The sequence below is a fragment of the Cinclus cinclus genome, chromosome 6, assembly GCF_963662255.1.
Source record: "Cinclus cinclus chromosome 6, bCinCin1.1, whole genome shotgun sequence".
Classification (NCBI taxonomy): domain Eukaryota; kingdom Metazoa; phylum Chordata; class Aves; order Passeriformes; family Cinclidae; genus Cinclus; species Cinclus cinclus.
Window position 1 is genome coordinate 42,130,885 of NC_085051.1, and position 22,419 is coordinate 42,153,303.

The 22,419-nt window shown below is 37.8% G+C and overlaps 1 protein-coding gene across 11 annotated transcripts in view; it reads left to right on the forward strand.

The window, feature by feature from the left end:
* Positions 1–22,419, forward strand: part of NRXN3 (neurexin 3) — a 900,390-nt gene that overhangs the window by 745,704 nt on the left and 132,267 nt on the right. For all 11 annotated transcript variants that reach the window (XM_062495263.1, XM_062495267.1, XM_062495265.1 and 8 more), the window contains one exon: positions 22,150–22,321. In XM_062495263.1, the coding sequence (XP_062351247.1) occupies positions 22,150–22,321 (172 nt within the window). The remainder of the gene's footprint in view (positions 1–22,149; positions 22,322–22,419) is intronic.

Genomic DNA, 22,419 nt, shown 5'->3' on the forward strand with positions numbered 1-22,419 from the left:
GGGTTAGTGATGCTACGGTGGCCTCATGTGCTGACATACATGTGGAAATATTTTTCAAAATCTGTCTCTTTCAGGGATATCACCTTTTTTTGGTCCTAGATTAATTTACGCTCTGTTGCTGTTTGGTTTTTGACAAATTTTAATGTTTAAACTTGCCTTTATCAGAAATATGGGACAACTGAGCAGAGGTCTACAAAAAAAGAAAAAGCTATTCACAATAAATTCCCAAGTATTTGAAGTTTTCTGCCTGAGTGGTTTTGCTGTGTCCCTCATTTAGGATCTTCATCCCATCTTGTATCTCATGTTTAGACTTTGATAGGTTGAGATGCACACACAAGGGCCTTTTTTCTTGGTGCTTCCAGTCAATTTGGAACTTGGAAGTACACATGCAGTTAATTCATTATTTTTAGCATGCATTTCTTTGCATCTGTCAACAGTAGATTTAATTTGCCATTGCATAGACCAGTTTCATATATCTTCTGCTAAGAAACAACTTAAATAATTTTGTGCCAGCTGCAGATTTGTTTTATTTGTTATTTGCATCCTTTTCCACAGTGCTGACAACTAGGTGAGGTGGAGCTGCTTAAGCAGAGTGCCTGCATTGTTTTCTTTATCATACTGAAAAAAAAAACCCACAATTTTGATCATAATTTATTTTTGCTGTGATTTAATAATTTTTAATCCTGTACAGCACTTTTTCTCCTGTTATGATGTTTATAGGGGTTTTGGTGAAGGCCTCTTTAAAGGCCTTTTGAAATTTTGTCTGAGATCTGTTTTCTTCTATCTGGTGTTTCATTACATCTTTGTAGATCCAAAGAATCCTAGTATGTTTGATTGCTTATAGAAAGAATACTGGATTTATATGGTTATATTTTAATAATCTGTGACATTTATTTCTGTTACAGTGCCTACCAATGAAGTAGGGTTTGCAGCTGCCTCATTGTCGTAAGCATAAATACCAAAAAACAAAAAAAACAACAACAACAAAACCAAAAAAAAAAACCAAAAAAAAACCAAAAAAACCAAAGAAAACTACCAAAACCCTAAGATGTCTGTGTCACCTTCCAGTACTGTAGTGGCTGTACTCTATAGGATAGTGTATGAATAGTTGCATAATATTGCTAGCAAATCAACTTCACTTGTAACTATTAAGTACATGTTTGAAAGATCACCACAGTTTGTATTGTATTCTGAGAAAAATGAATGTTAATTATTTATGTGTCTTTCAGTGGATACTGCAGCTCTTCACAACTATTTGCAAAGTAAACTGCACACTATAATTAAATGCTAGCATAACGTTGGTGTCGTGGTATGAATAGGGAAAATCCAGACCTAATATCATCCCTTTTCCACCTTTTTTCCTCCAATGCATTATCTTTGTGTGAAATTGAGACTGAAGATAAAGTTTCTCTTCAAGTTACTGTTTTCAGAATCAAATCTTAGTGAAAATCCTTGTGATTAGGTTATGGCTCTAGACCTTTAAAATCATCTGGAGAGTCATTAAGATCTAAGTTGATTGCATTCAGAGACCAGGGAGTGTGCATGCCTCTCATCAGCAGTGACAGTGGGAGACTTGAGTGGCTTCTCAAAAAATGAATTAGGGCTCTTCTGACAGTGCTCTGAAGCCCTCAAGGCTAAACCAAATCCTTCTTCTGCTTCTTGTTATGTGCAAATTCTTGCAATTTTCAAAGATACAAGGAGATGGTTTTTGTTTTGTTTTTTTTTATGGAGACATGGGAGTGGAGTAAATGGCAACTGAATTAAGGGATGATGCAGTACCAAATGTTAACTAAATACTGAGGGGAAAATGAGTGAGACCTTGAAGTTGTAGACCATGATGTGGAATGGTTTATGTTCAGAATTTTACTCAGCACTTGACTAACATTGAATTGTGAGCAGTGGTTTCGCTACTGATTAGGGTCTGGCTATACCTGTTCTATCAAAAGAGGGGGCAAAGTAAGTCAACAAAATAATCTGAATACTTGCATCAAATTTCATGTGAATGAAAGGTGAAACATTAATAGTAACATACATTGTTTCTTTATGGTCACTGAAGCTGTTTCACCCCTAGAAGTTCATTTGCCTTGGAGACTAGCTAAACCATAGCATCCATCTGGATTTTAAAGCACATGGTGGACATAAAGGAGGAAGAGATTTTAAAGAGACTTTCTTGTCAGACCATAGCTACCACAAAAAAACCTGTAAAGTATCAAAGAAGCTGGAAGTGAGGATGCAAAATCGAGAACTGTGTGTCCAACATACTTTTGCTTAACTTCAGAGATGAGAAGAAGCAGAAGTTCCAGAACTCTGGTAAAAAGATCTGACTAGGCAGATCAGATTGGGCAAGAGTCCTATTTTTTTCAATTATTATTCTTCCATCCCTTGCAGCCATAAAGGCCTTGTTTATAAGACCTACTATGTTTATCACTGGTAGCAACAGTAAATGGAAAAAGGCAGGATAATGACTGATCTCTGAAATGGCTCATTTTGTTAAGTAAATTACAGGTTGTGCTGTGGACAGAGACAGTTGGCAGGCGGTGTTGCCCAAGCACCAGCCCTCACAGAAAGTGAAATATGTACTTGCCTTTCATTAGTGCACACGGTATCATTATCACCATTGCCATCATGACAAATGTGATGATTACATGTGTCCCCTGAGAACAGCTGCAGACAGGAGGGGTGGACTGTGCAAACAAGCTATCCTGCTATCAGGGACTTTCAACCTGCAAACAAATCTGTAAATATCTCAGTAAGGGGTCAGACAATACTTGAGTGAGGTTTGCATTTGTCTAGACATCTCCCTTTCTGGGATCTCTGAGCAGTCTGTACCTACTTAATAAAAATATTGTTCTCATTTGAAAAAGGGGGGAAATTGCTATTATGCCTCCTGCAAGTTACACAGCAAGCCCCATCCAACATAAGGGGGTATGATTAAGATCTTCTGACATGAAGCTCTCCAACTGATTTATTAAACCATTACTTTCCTTACAAAAACAAATGACTTGCTGTTTTCCAGTCACTGGACTAAATGCTCTGCCAGCTGTCCTTCTTTACCTGGCAAGCAATGATAATGCTACAAGTGTTTTCAGAATGGATCCAATGAGAATCTTCCCTTACTCTGTAATAAATCCTGTGAGCAAGAATAATGTGATAATTTCAAAAAGAGAGCCTGAGGAAAGCTCTTTACTTGTCTTAACAGTTAACACGTTTCTCTTGTAATTATGAAGGGTAAGGAGCTTCTTTTCATCATATATTAGATGAGTCGGACTAATTTTGAAAAAAACAGATTAAAAATTTACTGCTCATAGAAATAGGACCCAAATCCATCACAAAAACATTTAAGAGCTCCTATATGCAGAATGATAATTTTGAACAGAGAAGAATTATCAATGTGTTCCAGATGGGAATTTCTTGGCCAGTGGCTTTTACCCAGCAAAATCAACACAAGGAGAGGAAGTAGCTCCTGGTTTGGGCTCTTGCAAAAGTTTTTCTCTAAACACTTTCTGTTCATTTTATGTTCTGGAGTACAAGAGTCTTTTTTATTTTTGGTTTCTTGAAAAGAAAATTGCATCCTTAGAAATTTTGTTACCTCCAAGAATGTTAACTCCTAATGCAATGGTGTCAAAAGTACTTTATAGCAAATACATGCCTAGATTACAAACTAGCATTGTCTTAAAAGCTAAAATAAATTGATAAAGTAGTTTCATTATTTATCTGTTTATCAGATAAGATAAATCAAAATGCTTAACTTCTCAGTTTCATACATTATTTTGTATATCTCATACTTTCACATTTTTACCTTTCCTAGTTTGAAGTACTTAGAGATTTTTTTGAGACTTTCCTATTATAAAGGTGTCTGTATAGCACAACTAATTTTAATTTCAAATTCAAATCTAAGTAATCCTCTTGAAACTTTAGGATTATATTACATGATAACAGTGTTGTATCATGTTGTAATCTGGTTAAACTTCAGTAACCAAAGTAGGTCATTTGCTGCCTGACTTACTGTTGGCATACACAGGTTTTCCCTTTATCATGCTGGAAATATACCCAGTATTAATACTCCAGCAGCCAACAGAAAAGGAGCTTGCAGAACTGCTGAGAAAAAAAGGTTCACGTGTATCTTTGCAGAAGCTGGAGTGTATTGTGTGGCCAGCAGCCAGCGTGGCTGTCGGAATGGTGTGTGCTGGCCACTGCCATGAGCTGTGTGTGGAGCTGTGGGTGCTGAGCCATGCTGGGGTCAGGGCTCCTGCACACACAGCCTGCCTGGCCCTGAAACTGCTACTCTGGACCTATGAGGGTTGTGATGGTTCAGGCTAGCTGAAAGGGCCCTTCTGCCATGCTGCTCTGCTAATCTGTTCCTATGTCTTACTTTCCTTTTAACAGTAAAATTAACGAAGTGAAAACCAATACCCATCTTCAGAGCTTTGCTATTACCTTAATTAAAAAGCAAATATTTAATGTGACATTGTTAAGGTCAGCATGCTCAAATGTAACCAACTGTAACTTTGAAATACTATTTAAAACGTCTTTAATTCAGCATTTAAGAAAGTTGCCGATTTAACAGTCCAGAAAACTCAGCTCTGATCACAAGCAGTGTACCTTTAGTAACATGAGTCATTGCATCTGTTCCCTTTTTCAGCTATCTCAGACGTACAGTTGAGACACTGATCTATGCTAGCAGTAGTATTTTAGTACATAGTGTTGATGATTTTTTGGGTCTGCTTCCTCCCTAATTTTCCCCTTTTTTCCTTTTCACAGTTTTATGAGAGGCTCTTCAGGAAGGAGCAATTCAGATCATTGTTCCAACCCTGGTATACAAGACAAAAAGGACTGTAACTTTCAAGTGACATACATAAGTGGAACTGCAGACTGTTTTCAAAATTGCTTGTCACAGCAAGAAAAGTGCACATAAACCCATAGTCAAAAGAGGGAAATGTTCTGAGACGTTAGTGGTCAAGACCTGGTGTTGTGGCTTCCATCGTTTCTGGAAAGCGACTGATCTGGATATAGTAGGGCTGTTTGAGTTGGACAGAAAATAGTTTGTCTTTTTGATAATGAAGAGTGGAAATCTTTGCTTTGTGTTCAGCTAGCAAATGTGGCGGGGTTAAGTGCAGGTTCCATTTGTGTGTCAATGCAATGATAGAAAAGTGGCTTTTGCAAATAAACCACAGGCAGATCTCAGAAAATAATGCAGTATACCCAATCCTCCACTGCTAACAGGGTTAAGACTCATAGGATCAATTTAAAGAAACAGTTTTCAAGCCAAATGTATTTCTAGATAGACAACACTGAATCCTAAGGAATGCTGCCAGGATTAAACAATGCTCTTAATTTCTAGTTAGCAGTTGATCTCAATACACACAGGTAATAAAAGAAGATGCCAAATCTTGTGTAGCTGTTGGGTAGTCTCAGCCCAACTGATAGTGGTTGGAAAAAATTGCAAATCCCAAAAAATGTCAGGTTTTAGTATACTCCCAGAATAATTTGGAACTCCTTGCTGTCCATCTGTCCTGAAAACCTGAAAAGAGAATGCTGTGGGGTTTGAATCTCACTCCTTTTCTTGGAGTCCTATCAGAAGGTGCATTGCTAAGTGATGATGGCACATAGGGAGTTTTCATTGCTGTTTGTTGCATGTAGCTGGATGTTTAAAAAAAAAAGGAAAAAAAGAGACTTATTAAGTATTGTATCTTGCATGTCTATAAAGTTATCTGGAAAAATGGGGAGACACTTGGCACAGCTACTTCTCTGTTGCTTTGTTCAAAATTGAGATATAGCTCCTGGCTTTTTTTCATTTCCCTCACCTTTTTTTTCACTTTTCTTTCTTAAATGCAGCTCTTGCTATTAACCTTTCTCACAAAAACAGTAAAGTTTTTTTCATGCTTCTTTCATTTCAGATAATTCTGTTGGAGGAGTGTTTGTTAGAAAAGATAACAAGGCTTTCATGTTTTTTCTTCTTGAAATCATCTATGTAGTCTCACAAAGAAAGAAGGAAATACAGCCCTGAAGGCTGGGAGAAATGCATGTCTCCAGTGCCACCTTGACGGTTGTAGCATTGTTAACCACTCGCTGTGATCATGAACCCACTACTTTAGGGTTGCATCTTTGTTCAGTGTGCAACATTAAAAACAAAATCATCCCCAAACAATCCAAGATGTAGTCACCTGAAAGAAGAAAGTTAATCATGATAAAAAGTGAATGGATAACTGCATTTTAAAAAGCACCAAACCAATATAGGTTTCAATTAACTTTGCATGAGGAAATTATGTTAAACAAATTTTCCCTTGCCACCACATAGCACATGCTTCAATGTCAGGAAGAGTCCTTATTAAAAAGACCACAGTGTTATCTCCCTTGGTAGTAATGCTTATTGTTCCCCTGAGATAACACTTCCCAAAGTTTGGCAGGGAGCTTAAGGAAGGCAAACCTCTTTAGCAAGAGCAACAACTGCACTGAATAAATACGGTATAAAAAATCAGAAGATTACGATGTGTATTTTTGAAGGTAAAAGTGGGACACATAAGCTACTAGTTTGAAGTGGTTATGCTCTGCATGTAATTTCAGCTTGAGAAACCCACATATTTCTTTGTCTAAGAAAGATAAAAATGAATTACAAGTGTTACAAAACAAGATTTTAACTGGACACATTTTTAGAGTTTGAACACCTTCCACTGCAGATAGTGTTGCTGTTTGTATTAGAAAATTGTGTCTTCAGATAAAATACATATCTGAAGTTTAGGCTTGTAAATGGTGAGATTTCTGCTTTATCATTTTTTGCCATCTTTTCTGCTTCTTTTTTTTCTTCAAAGGAAAAGGGAGTATGGAAATACAGACTAAATGTAAGAATAAGTAATCTATCTAGAAAATAAAATTCTAACAAAATTTGGGTGATTAAATAAAACCATTGCAGTTATTTTATTACTTTTTCATTTTATCATGGGAAATCTGAGTTTAAAAACCATCACAGGGTGAATTTTTTTTATTTTTTTTGTAAACCCGAAATTTTGAACTACTTGTATTCTCCCTGCTATATTCTGGCCACTCATTGATGGTCTCTTTTCCCACACTGGGACAGTTCTGCTAGCGTTTGAGGCTCATTAATGAGAAGCAGTGCAAACCCTCCTGAAACTTTCAGAGCCCTGACGCAGGAATCTGCTGTGCATTCAGGCTGGCATTTGTACGTATCTATTTAGGGAGATTGTAATTAGGTTAACTTGTGTTCTGGTGTGAAAAAAGACCATCGTGATTTTATGATACAGAACTGCAATCTGTTAGCTTTATCTATCCTTTAAGTGTTAGTACAGGTTATCTTTGCATGCAGACTGCAGACTGGTGTTACATGAATTCCCTGGAGCTGCTTTGACTTAAGTAGTGTAGTTAATTCTTCTTTGGTACAAGAGTATGAATGGTGTTTGGTGGATCAGCATCAATTTCATATTAGCAATTCCAAAACAACTATATCCATTTTTTGAAGGAGAGTCTTTGATTATTAATATTGTAATGAACTACAAAGCAATTTGAGGTTAGTGATGTTTATTCAGAGCAGTGGGATTCCACAGAAATGAACAGGACCATTGCAAAAAGCAGATCCAATGCTTCTAATGCTATTTTGTTTTTTGTTCTCATCTTCTTATTGTAGTATGACTAAATATAGAACACGTGGTAGCTACAAACACAGGGAATCCATGTCAGCATTTCCTTTTTTTTGTTGTTCTTGAAGTGCTCCAACATGCATACACATACTGCCTGCTCTGTTTTATCAGTATTTTCTTTTATAGCCTGGCAAGGCTGTGTTGCTAGCATAGTTCACCAATTTGCAAAATAATCTTTTGAATCTTGACACTATGTATCATCCTTTGAAGCTTTTTTTTGTTGTTGTTGTTGTTTTTGCTTGTGAAAGCCTGTGTTCTTATAATAAACAACTCTGTTTTAAATACTGTATAATTTCTGATTAGTATATAATAATATACTGTGAGGGTAGTGAGGGACTGGAACAGGTTGCTTCCTGCCCCATCCCTGGAAGTGTTTGAGGCCAGGTTGGACAGGGCTTGGAACAACTTGGTCTACTGGAAGATGCCCCTGCCCATGGCAGGGTAGGATGGAAATTGATGATCTCTAAGATCTCTTCCAATCCAAATCATTCTGTGATGCCATATACTATTTTTAAACTGACAACACTAAAGTTGCTGCTGAACTGGCTGGTAGCTGCCCTTTAAGAAGTTCTTGAAGGCTATAGTCTATCCACAGCATAGGTATAGCAGAGACATTGAAAGGAGGTGACTCTTTTATACACTATCATGCATGGACATAAGCAGAAACATCAATAGGGTTGAGAAAATAGGTAATTTTCAATGATCTAGTCAACAGTTGCTTATCAAGAAGGTTAACTAAAACCAGCTTCTCCTCTTTTAATGTAAATATTCAGAAAATGTACGACAAAGCATCTCGTGAAACCATTCTGAGATTTTACCAGACTGCAGAGAAACCCCTTCCGTTTGCAGTGTAGTTGTATCCCCTTAAATGAAAAGGATGGCAGGATGAATGAAACGGAATATATTGGGAGAAGAAACAAGTTCAACTTCTGTATGACAAGAAGGTGAACCATGTGAGATAAAAGGTTGTCCAGGGTTAGTGTTCAGACTAGTCAGGACAAAAAAAAAAAAGGCTATAAACTTTTAAGCCCATAGGAAACTGTGGCACAGCTACTGCAAAAGATTAATACATTGACTTCAGTGCAGCAGTGACTAGGTGTGATGTGCAGGGGCCTGAGGTGCTGCACTCCCATGGGCCTTGAAGCTGTGATGAGAGACTCTAGGGACAGCTGCTGACCTCCATCACCTTTTGCTTCTGTGTTTCCCAGCAACCAAAGTGCCCAAATGACTGTTTTCTAAACAGAGCAGCACTCAGCTGTCCATTAAGGTTTTCAAGGAGCAAGCAGCATACATAGACTTTGATGAGACTTTCACCCTGGCCAGCTTCACCAGCTGACTACTGCTGCCTGGCTGCTGCTGCCCAAATGACTGATGACACAAGCCCCTTTCAAGCTAAGTCTTCTTGGCTCTCTCCCTGCAGGCAGAGCTAAATGGCTAGCTCTAGGAATGGAGGTAGGAGCCTACAGAACTGGGTAAGGTGTAGAGGTGCAGAAATGAGGAAGGTGATCAACAGTTTGGTCTTTCAGACTGGCTTGCTAGCCACTGTGCTGCTTTGGTTCTAATTCTTTTTATCACAAGTCTGCTGTATCTGCATTCCAAGCCCAAACTCCCATGCCATATGCTGCCAGTACTGTCCTCCATCTGCCTGAAGACACAGACAACAGCCGTAATAGTTGGCCACAGACATCCATCACCCTTATTGCTCCTTCAGTTTGTATTTTACAAGATCAGCCTGTTGCAAGTTTGTCTCTCCCAGTCAACTTGTCAGATGGCTAAATTGTGTAGGAAGGAGAAAATATGAAGAGTTGGGGCTATGGTCATATAATTGTAAAAAGAAGGCACATCTTATTCTTACTCCCCTGAACAAAATGGCAGTTCTTTAAAATTTGATTTTTAAAGGCTATGTTATTTTGTGCTGAACATACAGTATCAGGCTAAATTCCTTTTCAGATCTGGGTCCTCTGTAGGGCTTTCTCCTGAGTAGAAATGTCAGAGTTTGACCTACTAATTTCAGCAGCCTGCTGACAAAATAATGAATGAGCAGAGGAGCTCTGTTCTTGCACTTGGGTAATATTTACTGAGTGTTGCTAAAACACTGAGTGCTGGACAAAAGCAAGAAAATTTTTCCTTCCAGTATGTAAGCATAAACTGTATAGTGTAAGTCATAACAGTCCTGTATTTCTAAATTCCTTTGACTGCTCCAGTTCATTCAGAAAAATTCTTCTTTAATCTTGGAAAGGACATGTTAGGGCTGGTTTTGTACTGGTCTTACCTCACACATCCTGAGCTTCCTTTACCTAAGTGTTCCTAATGGTAGCTACACTGATTTCTGAATAATGGGTTGTCTCTAAAGGTGGTCTTCGTCCCTTCGTGCAGGTCTGATGAAACATAGCTGCTTCCCATGGAGCTAATGTGAATAAGGGAGTGGCCATAGGGACAAGGGAGGCTGAGTTATGGAATGAGTCCTTATGCTAAGTTATTTTGTGTTTCTCTCCTACTGATTTCAATGTATTCTAGAACCTAAAGGACACTCATCTTCTAAGCACTGTTAGTATTACAGTAGGACTAGGATCTCAGCACAGTCCTAAGACAGGAGTTTCCTTTCACTTACTGGCTGTCCTTTTACATCTCATAACATTTTTTTTCTAGAAAGTGCAGAGAAGAAGGTATCAGGAGATAGTATGAAAGCTGAAATTGTGACATTAACCTTCTCCTTACTCACCCCACACCTACTATGTGCAAAAAAAAATCAGTACTGGAAGTACTTCATCTTTTTTGGTGGCATCCTTTCCAAATAATCAAATTTCCATTTGACATCGACAGTTCTGTTTTAACTAACATAATATAAACTTGGCAAGGGGTTCAGCTGATACCACTTTGCCAAGCAATAAGAAAATTCTGCAACACAAAATAAATATGTAAGTAGCCAAGTTGCATTTTTTTCCAGTGGCCTATCTTGATTTAATAAAAATCTCATCCCTGTAGGAAAAGTCAGTCTTGATGTGAGGTGCTTTTTCCAGCAGTTTCATATGTAGCCTTTTGACCCATTTAGTAGTTAGTGCATCCTACATGTATATAAAACATGGGTGCTTGAAGTGTTCCTTGGTAGCAAAGTTAAGGTAATGTAAATTGCTAGGTAGTGGCTTAAGAATGAAAAGGCATTTCAGTTATTTGCTCTGTTCCTGTAACTTCTTGTTCTTGCAAAATTTTGTCATTTATCTTTGTCTCTGCTTTCCAGCATGCAAATGGTACTGGTGGCCTCCTTTGTGAGCTATGTCTTCAAACCACTGTGTTCTCCTCTTACTTTTCCATCTCTGTCTAATATTCCACTATTTCTTATCTATCAGTGCTCTGTCATACAATGTGTAGAGTATTAAATTATTTTGAGTGATTAGAGTATTTTCATTTGAAATATAAGTTTCTTGTACTGCAATGTTCATGTATTTTTAATGTTCTGCTTCCATTAAAAATCTTAGGAAACTCTTTGATTCAAGATTAGAAAGGCCTTCAGCTGGAGTCCAGCCACATCTCAAAAGCCACATTATAATAACTATTAAAAAATCTGCCATTTTAAGAAAATTAGCTTTTAAAAACTAGAAATAAGATGTTATTGAATCCAGGTACTGTTTATGTTTGCAAATCACCACATTTCTCTCTTTTTCTTGGCTGTTGATATTATACAGTTCATGGAATCTGTTTCATAGATTTCAAAAGAAACATAGAACATAGGCCCTGGATGCATTAAGTTCTATTAGAATTCTATTCCATTAAAAATTTTTAAAGAAAACACTAAGAAAGGAAAGTGCAGTAGTATATAGTGCTTAGTCATATACCTTTAAATTCTATTTTTGGACTACCCTGAAATCTTATGATATTATTTATGATTAAGAGAAGAGAGTTTGCAGAAAAAATATACTCTAGGCAAAACCAAGTTTAAATAGATTATTTCTGTCCCAAGCTTCTTCACCCCTTGCACTTCTATAGCTATTGCACTTGGGTTAATTGGATGGTGGCGAGTTGGTAGTTGTAATCACTTTTCCTGTCAGAACAGTGTCCTTTTTTAATGCCATCTTCTTGACAAGTGCTCACTTTTCTGTTGGTTATGGCTTGAGACAGACAGCTCTGATTGCTATTACTGAGCAATATGTGCTGTGTCTTCAGCTCAATGACATCTCACAATTGTACCAATGCTTTTGATAAAGAAGCCTAGTAGTTAAAGTACATGGTTTATGCCACAAGGCCTGTCAGTATCAGATCTTTCATTCCATATTTTGTGTATGTATTGGGTTTGCATGGCAGGGTTTTGGTGTAGGGGGATATATAGGTGTCTAGGTGTCTTCTTTGAGAAGCTGTCAGAAGCTTTCCCCATGTCTGACAGAGCCAATGCCAGCCCACTCCAAGACTAGGACCTGCTGCTGGCCAAGGCAACAGTGGTATAACCTCTGTGAAAACATAGTTAAACGGGGATGGATTGCTGAGCAGGAGCAATGGCAGTGAGATAGAGCCTGTGGTGAAACCCATGGTGAGGAAGGCAGCAGGGCGAGGGTAGAGAGTTTGAGAATGAATTTAAGTCCTGGAAGAAGGGACAATCAAGGAGAAGGTGTTTTAGGTGAGTAGTTTCTCATTACCCTGCTCTGATTTGATTGGTAAAAAATTAATTTCCCAAAGTTGAGACTGTTTTGCTAGTGACAACAACTCATTACTGTTCTCTCCCTGCCCTTATCTCAACTCGTGAGCCTTTCATTTTATTGCTTCTCCTTGTCCTGTTGAATTGGAGAAATAATAGAGAGGCTTTGGTGAGTATCTGGCATCCAGCAAGGTTCAAACCACCAGAGTGTGACTGCCACTTTAGCTTCTGCCAGCACAAGTTGTTGGCAATGTTGCCCAGAGGATTGAAACCCCATGGGAGATGCTGTGAGATGGATGGGAATATTTTCTCCCGGAAGATTTCTGCTTTGGAGCAAGTTCCTTGTTCTTGTGCCCTAGTAAAATCTGACTTGCTACTGCAGTAATTTCTTTATTGAGTGGATGTGACATTTGAGCAGCTGGTCATGTTTTTGTCTGAAGAGTGAGTTGCAGAGCAGCTGTTAGAAAGGTAAAGGCCTACTTTTAATCAGCCAACTTCTGTAACACTGGGACAGTGCAGCAGCTTAAACATCCTGCAAGTTTAAGATGCAGCCCTCAATATGCATCGGCTCCCTTCTCTTAGAAAATTGAAGCTGGTGTCAACATTTAGAATGGTTCCTGTTTCTGACCTCGTGCAGAATCATATCTACAAGGTATAATTTCACAATACTTTCCAGGATATACTGTTTCTATTTTTGGAAAGCACTGTCAGAATATTTAATCCTAGTTATAGCTGGAGTTCATACCATCACATAGGGCATATTTTTATGATGTGTATTTTAATCCATGAGAACAAATTAGCCATCTGAATAGTGTATTCGCTAGTGAACCAATAGATGGGTATCACCTTTTAATTTGTTTTGCATTCTGTTTCCCTTGGAAATGCCCCTTTTCAGCATGCTGCTAATTTCTGTTTCTTTACTTGCAGTGTATTCCTAAATGAGTGGAGTTTAGCAGCCTCGTGGCTGGAGTTTCACCAGCTGTGTAATAGCAATTGTTTTTTGAAAAGCCTAAACACACCTGCATGTCTTTCTTGAAACATTTTACTGCCTGTTAATTGACTGACAGTGTATTGGTGCTATCCTAGGTAACAAGAAAAAATATTTAATTGGGCATACCATTCTAGGCACTGAATGGCACGGAAGGAAGCCTTCCTTTTAAGACTGCTGAATATCACTGATTACTGGGCTTGGCAGGTGTCAGATATAAGAGCAACTAGATGTGCCACAGCATTCCCCAGATTTTGAGGAAATGAATTTAGGGTAAGGTTAGTACAAGCCTCATCATGATAATGATGCTACTGTAAATCAGGATACCCTGCTTGATATTAATTAACTGTACTGCAACAACATCTGGAGGCCCCATGGGATACCAGGGCTCCACTGGGCAGATAACATACATATATACTGTTTGATAAGCCTTTTGATAATGTGACTTCACATTATAAAAAAGCAAACTGGAGAGAGAGAAATTAAAGTGGCTTTTTCAAGGTACAGCAGAGCAGCAGTAACATCAAAAATCTTTTCTTTCAACCCTGTTCTCTATCTAAATAATTTTGATTACCTCTGTGAGTTAAAGTCTAAAGTCTCAATCTGTACTAATGGTATCACCATACATTAAATATGTAAGTTTCTGGTGCAAAATTAATTCCTAAGTGTAATTCTGCTGACATTATGTATTAATGTTACCTAAACTGCTTCAATGATATGTAAAGCTCTTATCTGATGCAGGATATCTAGGCTGAAATAAGCAAGCATCTTCTACATTTCATGCCCTTTCTTGGTGAGAATATCTCATGTGTGTCATTGTACATAAGGAGCCACTCCTGCTCTGGTAGAACTGTCGCAGAATTGAACTTCTTGTCCATTTCTTTTTTCAGGGTAGTTTTGTTTATAAAATAAACTTGTATTAGACAAAAGGCAAAGACTGAAAGATGAAAAGATGCAGGGAGAGAAGAAAATTAGGTAAAAATTAAAGCAAGAGAATGGCAATTTCACATTCCACTGGTAACTCTATTTCTGTAACATTGCAAAGGTGTGTGGTCAAAAAAAGTTCAAGACCAGGAGTAAGATGTACTTTAGTAGCAGTGTATTGCTGTGCTACACTTTCTTGTAGTACAGCCCATTAAAGAAGTATTATATTACTGTCTGTGTCCCACATAAACATTCAACTGGCCAAAAATGAAGGGGAGTTTGGAAAATTTGTTAAACTCTTAACAGGGGAACTGGCATACATTTTAACTTAGCCAAATAATGTAGCATTGTCTCCAGCCAAAGAGTAGAGATCATCTTTCAATACAGGGAACACTCCCAGAGAACACTCCTGAATTATACTGTTGATCATGGTGAATAAGCCTCAAATATGAGCCCCCATGGTAAGATTGTGTAATTTCTGTAAACTAAAGTTTAAAATTTCTGGTGTTTCCACTTGAAAAATAGTATAAGTAAAGTGAAGGAGTTTCAGGGCCATGGGGAAGTTTAAATGAAAGATTGGAAAACTTGCTTTTAAGCAAGAAACTCAGAGAGCTGAGTGGTTTTCTCTTATACTCTGTAAAACTAAGGAGAGATTTTGCAGTCAAGGAAAGATGAAGCTGGAACCCTAAGTCTTTTGCTTTAACAATTTTTTTGCTCTGTGGTCACACTAAAGGCAGCAGCGTGGCTGTGATAGGAAAAGATTAGATTTTCATTAATTTTTCTAATTTCATTTTTTCACCACTTCTTAAAATGAACAAGAATCAGTAGCAACCTTTAAGAACATTTTGGCTTGATCACATTCCTACAAGTCATTTATGGCAGTATGATGCTAGGTGGTGTTTCAGTTTAGGCAGTAACAGTTAAACAATAATGATCTGCTTTTCAGGAAGAGCTGAGTGCAAGGTTATATTCATATTGCTGTATTCAACAGCTCTTGATTCTTCCCATGAATTTGGTACTTTTTTTTACTTAAACATAATTATTAGTCAAATGCTTTTCTCAAATTTGTAGTTCTTCGAGTTATAAAGAACCAGTGCTTAATCATTGCTTCATGACTGTACACACTATTTCCAGTGTACTACTTTTTGGAACCTTTTATATCTACTCTTTTTCTTTTTGAGATGGCCTCAAAAAGATCTGTGTACTGTATTCAAGAATTTGAGTTAAAGGTCCAGCCTTAATTTATAATAGAGGTTTTCCTTTTGTACACTGTTCCTTTTCATTATAATTCTTGAATTCCACTTGCCTTTTTGACTGAGTTCAACACTAGGCCAATCTCATCAAAGTAGCAACTCTAATGAATCCAAGCCTTCTTTCCTCAGCTGCAAATCACAGATGCTGCTCTAAAATATATCCTGTAGTTTAAAAATAATCAATTCAGACAAGATATATGATCTCCTATAAAATTTTAGAGGAGAGTAGATTATAACAATTGTCCCTTTTAGCCTTATAAATTATGTATCGCTGAGAACCGCTTCTTTTAAAAACCATTCCCCCAAAGGGTAATAATTTCTATTTATTTTATCCTCTGTGTGTGTGATCCTTTCTGATAAATAGGTTTTAACTGGCATTGAGTAGATCTGGTTGAGCACCTTAAAGAAGCAGTAACAGTATATAACAAAAAATGACCTACCGCTCCTTATAACAGCTCTTAAAAATCAAACAAAATTCGCTGACCTGTGTACTTCCTTTCCCCTTAAAAATATTTTTTCCTTATTTCAAGATAACTGTATAGTGTTGGCACCCTGATCAAAAACTTCCAAGTCCAGTAAGCTTCAGTGCCTCTCATTTCTCTGAGAGCATTTGCTGTTTTTGTTGATTATTTGCCAGGGTGGTGATACTGATTCTTAAGCATGCTTCCCCTGCCATCATTGTTTGGATGAGGGCAGACTTCATTCAGTAAACACTCCCTTCACCCAGCCCTAGAGGTTTTTTTGCATACTGAATCCTGATTTCAGACTCACCTCTCAGTGATATTAAAAACAGTACTAAATATAGCTAGCCAGAGAAGAGTAGAACTAACTGCCTTATAGTCTGCGCTGAATACAGGTTCTAATACTTTCCCTTCCTAAATCCACTGATACATGTATACCAGAACGATCTGTCCAGCCATGCATTCAGCTCTAGCTGCAGCCCAGAAGGGCCCTCTAAGGACAATGCTGTTTTTTACTATCTTTTTAATCAGCAAGAACTTTCTGAGTTTCTGTTTACAGTGAGAATTCACATAAAGTGATTTGCAGTCATAGTAATAAAAGTGTTCTCTGAGGAATATGCATCTATACCTTTGGTTTTCCTGGATAACTTGCAACATTTAGCACTGTTGTGCAAAGCCCTCTGAAACACAGAGAGTGAGTGATCCTTCAGAGGGACTAACATTCAGAATCAAGTTTGAGGAAAAGCAAAAAGAAAAAAACAGCCAGGCAAACAAAACCCCAAAGGAAATCAAGCGAAGAAAGTCTTAAAGAATAAAGTGAAAACAAAGAGGGAGAAAAAAAAGTTCAATCTCTTTTTTTAAAATGTAGACTGCAAGTGTGAGGAGCCTAAGCCATTCCAGAAAAAGCAGTTCTCGGGGTTATAAAAACACAAAATAATTTTCCTGAATTTACAGGGTAGCGCAGTTGTGTTTGTGTGTATACGTATGTGGCACTTTCTGTGGGGGAGGCAAAGTTTGCTAAACCTTCCTGCAGCGTGAAATAGCTTATATTACTAAAAGAGCTTGTATCAATTTCAAATAAGAGCAGCACAATCAGTAGTGATCTGCAGGACAGAGTAACGAGGAGTATTGTCTGCCAGGTTTGGACTGATGTCTCGCCATGTTGGAACCAGCCAGGGTGGGAGAACGAGGCTGTATGTGCAGTAGTTGCTATTTAAAAAATTATGCAATAAAATGAATGTGAGAAAACACAGCCTGGGATTGTAGTCAGATTTCAGGTATGTTTTATAAATGCTTCCTTTAATTTTACATTTTGCTTCAGAAAAATCAGGAAAACAACACAAAAAAGATACTGGCATAAACTCTGCTTCCACTTCTATCAGTAGGAATTGAGTTTCTTTAACAGAATTGCTATTGATTCACATTGATGCAGCTGAGAGTAGGTTCTGTCCTGATGCCTGGAGTTCTCTCTCTCGTTTTTTGAAATGAAATACTTTCTGAGCACAGGGAACAAATATATACTTTTAGTGTGAACAATTTAAATGTTTGATTAATAAAAAGAAAACCTAAGGGTAAATCCCTTTTCAGAGCACAGAATGCATGTGGCTTTTCATGTATGTGTACCTTCTAACACACTCTTAACTGCTCATCTTGAAAAATCACTGCCAACCCCATTTTACTTTCTTTCTACCTGATCTGCTACATAAAGACAGATGCCTTCAAAATGTAAAGGCATGGCATGGAGAAAGCAAAGGCCTGACAATTTGCACACAGGACAGGCTCTACTTTTCCTTGAATTAAGGGAAGCAGAAGTCAAAACATGCCTGCTAAAATGTAATACCTCAGACCTGTTCTGAGGTCCCTTCAGAGGAAAGGAACAGGTTTTGAAGGAATTGAATGTAGAAGCTGAGAAAACCTTAGGACCTGCTCCTCGCAGATTGTAGTTGCTCTCAGGGCTGAAATGTTTGCATTGACAGTATATAATCAATGTTTAAGCAAAATATATCTGTATTTCAGGGCTTGCAGAGCTGGAAAGATAGGTGTCTATAACTCCTCTCTCACAGATAAACAATCTGGTTTACAGAAAGGTAAAAGAAAAGGTTGTCCAAAGTGATCCAGTGCTTCTGGCCAAGCAATAAATTGCTGATCTCATGATCCAGGCTGGAGATTAGCTCTTGTGTCATTTAATAATGTTTAAAATGTTTGGTAATTGTGCACATAAAAAACTGTTGCCAGGAGTCTATGTAGAGTAGACAGGTCAAGGAGAAGCCTAGTACAGTTTGTTTTTTTTTTTTTTCAGTACCTTGTGCTTTTTTGTTCTTATAATTTATCTACAATCATTCCATTATGTAATCATAATTATATTTCTAAAGTTTTAAAGACATAATGGCAGAAGTTTATCTCCAGAAGTACTGTAAGGAATGAAACTGTGGTTTTTGAGGGAGTTTTATGGGACAAATCGGCACAAGAAAAATTCTTGAAAAACTTTAAAAATCCTTTTTGGCAAAGTAGCCTTAAAGAAAGAAAAGAAAAAGTAAGATGGATTGAATGCTGAGTTCACTTCATTATTTATAAATAAAATGGTTTTCAATTTTCCAAGACACAGTGCCAGCACTTGACATCACTTGGAGGTTTCAAAAGCATTAGTTAATGGTTGTATTTTCATGGAAAGTTTTTGGGGCACCCAGTGAATACCAATATAGAGAGGAAGAATATTGCACTGGCTGTTGAAATTCTCTTGAGCCCTTTAGGACCACGTTAGTTGTTTGCTCCGTGTGTATTCACCTTTTTCTTTGCTGTATATTTAGGACTTTTTTTCCCCTATAGCTACAAAGCAAATGTTATAGGAAGTGGCTCAAAGGTAAATCTTTCTTTGTCACATATTTTCAGATCTAGTTAATACCTTTGTTTGGTTATGTGGAAAGAAAATCCACCAGTTGAATATGTGGGGAAAGGAATGAAAGGTTATGACCATCATGAAGTATCATAGTAAAGCTTGTCTTTCAGATTTAGAAGGAAGGTAGGTCTTGGTAAAAGCTGCTTTTAATGAAGTGCTGTAGTGTAAGAAACTGGAATTGAAGAGATGTTGGAAGTAAATTGTGGATTTTCCCCTTGTGTCACTCTTCTTTGCTGTAGGATTTTCTCTGTGCTTTGCTTTATTTTTTACTTCTGCCAGGAAAGCATAAACTAATTGTTAATTTTTTCATAGTGTCTGGTGCCCTGAAGATATAAAATATCATAAATAAACTTTATCTTGGGATCTGTGTGTGCAGTTTGGCTTCAGTAGCCTTACCTTTGACATATTGTGTTACGTTTTATTCTGGTAATTGGAACAAAACCATTTTCATGACAAGTTCCTACTCTTTCCAAATAAGAGTCTCAGAAGTTGTGATTCTGCAAAGCTCAGTTTAAAGAGTCACATGGAGCTCTGCCCAAGAGAGAAGAGAGCTGGAATAGGCTCTCCATAAGAACTGTGGGGCTTTTTTGGTTTTTGTTGTTTTTTGGGGGTGTTTTTTGGTGGTTTTTTGTTTGTTTGTTTGTTTGTTTGTTGTTTGTTTGTTTTTCAGGCAAATGTTTGCACTTCTTAGTTGCAAAGTATTACACTGCTTTTAGAAAGGCTATTTTCTCTGGCTCTGGGAGGGGATGCCTCTTGGGATGGGGAAGGCACCAGTTTGCTCATTTCCCTCTTCTCTCCATCAGATTAAAGGCCACTGGCATTTTGCAGTCCTCTGCTTCCAGAATCTTATCTCTTTGCCAATTTGCCAGTTTGCCCTCTTATCACTAGCCCTTTAAATAGGTCTTTTCCTTCAAGCCCTGGGAAAGGAAGTGGTGAACGGTGCTATCTCCTTTTCCTCTGAGGAGAAGTCAGAAACATTCTCTAATTCTGCAGAGATGAATAGAACTTCCCACCATCCTTTTCCCAATGTGCAAGTTTTTACCTTTGCCTCATTAAGCCTATAGGCTTGAAGGTATGCAGCTTTGACTCTGCTGAATACCTTTTAATCCCTTCCTCTTCTGTTGTGGTGATCTATTCCATTAGAAAAGGTGCAGCTCTTCATCTTACCTGTTCATGCTGTACCTTCACCAAGGTGGACTCTTAGAGCAGTCACAGTTTGCCGAAGAAGCTTGATGTATTGTTGGCAATTAAAAAGCGATATGAGACGTCAATCAGGAGATTGATTGCATGGCAATATCTTGCAAAACCACAGTAGCAGTAGCCAGGTTATCTGGACACTATATATTATTTGAGTCTTTGAGGAAAAATTAATCATATGTTCTTTGGTAATTGCTGTGCAGGTAAAGATAATTATGTGGTTGCCAGCAAAAAATTCACTAAAACGCTTTCGGGAGATCACTTACTTCATATGTTAAAGAATTGGTGAAACTGTGCCAGCAATGCTTTTATCTGAAATAAATCTTTGTTAACTGAAACTTCACTTATTTTTGGGCTAGCATAAGAGAAGAAATATTGTTTGTTTTCAAATGGCATCTGTTTTCATGCATCTGCTGGGAGCAGAAATCCACTTACCTCATATTCTAGTGAAAAGGGAAAGATGATATTGATATATTGAAGAAAAGTCCCTTCAAAGAATAACAGTATGAATGTACATGGAACTTTCTATCCAGCATACATTTAGCGCAGTCTAAAATTTAGTGTTGTAATGAGAGAAAAACCAAGTGCTTACTGTTTCAGTGCCAAACTTCAAGTAGTTTAACCACTGTTCATGGCCTCTTCAGCTACAGGACTGTTTCCTTCCCTTTCCTAAAACAATGTTGTAGTCTGATACCAGGAAACTTGGTGTTAGGAAGAAAATGTCAAAAAAGGGGGTGTTGAAGGTACAAGGAAACTGTGATGAGCACTTTTGGTATGAGTAAACTTTGAAATGTAAGATAGAACAGGAATCAGAAAGACCTCTCCAAGAAATTGAAACATGGTGGAATTTTCAGAAAAAGATTTTTTGATACCAGGAGACAGGATTAAATCCAGAACAGGAATTCAGGGTGGCCGTCAAGTACAAGAGGAGAGGTTTCTTTCTTATTGCTGAGATTTGCTAATGTGAATGTAGTAAAGTTAGGGTAACAGCCCTGAAGGATGCACACTAAGCAGATACATAAGGTAGTAAGTGGAACAAAATTGGCCCGTGACCCTTTATTATGCCTCAGGTTTTTTTCAAGGAAAATATATTTGCATAGAAAATGGCCATCTACTCTCTGTTGTTGTTTCAATTTTATAGGATGGAGCTGGCAAAAGTATTAGCTTCCTAAATGATACATTTTAGTTCTGTCTGTACCAGTTTTGGATCTGTGCAGTGCACTTAATATGCCTTCACAGTAGTTGACACCAGCATACTGTGCCTCTCCTTACAGACTGTTTGAAGATGCATTCCTGTTAACTGTACAGTGATGAGAATTTCTGTTGCTGTTTAAATCAGTAGTATTAAATGTGCATATCTAATCTGAGTATACTCTGGGTGTGTATTATACAACCTAAAGACATTAAATATGGTCATTACTTGGAACGACCTGGGGGGAGCTGCAGAAAGAAGTGTTGGGGCTACTACAACAGGCTTTGCCTGCTCTTCCCTTTCAGTCAGTGACTGGTGAAAAGTTTTGGAAGAACACTGCTTTATTGGTAAGGCACTGCTTGGTGTGTGGAGAAAATAAGATGGGCTGCTCCTGTCTTTTAGGTAGTTTCCCTCTGGTTTTCAAAATCAGCTAATGTCATTTCTGCTCCATTTGAGTTCCATTCATCTTCTAACTGCATTTTTCCTGCTAGATCCCACAGTTATTTTTTTGGGGGGGGGGGGGGGCGGGGGGGGGGGCGTGGAAGGGGTGTGAGGACTGTTTGTTTCCCAAGATGAATAACAGAACAAAAAAGGTGTTGAGATAACAGCCTGTCTGTGGCTGCATTTTATATAACAAGTGACTAGTAATAAACAGTAGAGGAGTTGCTCAAATAATTCTTTATCCACATCTGATTTTTGTTGCCTGGTTTCTCACCTGTCTTTTGTGATGTTTTACGGGAACAAATGAGTCACTGTCTTCAGGTGAATGTTGTAAAAAGCAGTGTGAAAGAAAGTGTTTTCATTGAAGCTGAACCAATGAAATGTGTCCTGACAAAGCTCAAAATGACACTTCTGTGTATTCTTCAGTGCCATCTACCGGCAGAATTACCCACTAGAGACTTAGAGGCCCAGAGTAAGTGGCAGCAATTTAAAAACATTTGTTTATTTTCTTCTTTTAGGAGCAAGGCAAGATTGGTGTAGTCTTCAATATTGGCACAGTGGACATCTCTATTAAAGAGGAAAGCACACCTGTAAATGATGGCAAATACCATGTAGTACGCTTTACCAGGAATGGTGGCAATGCAACACTTCAGGTTGACAGCTGGCCAGTGAATGAACACTACCCCACAGGTACATATATTTTTCCTTTTGTTTTTCTCTCTCAGTGTATCTGTATCTATAAACTAATGTTTAATAATAACTGGTTGGTCTATAAATCTTTGTTGCTT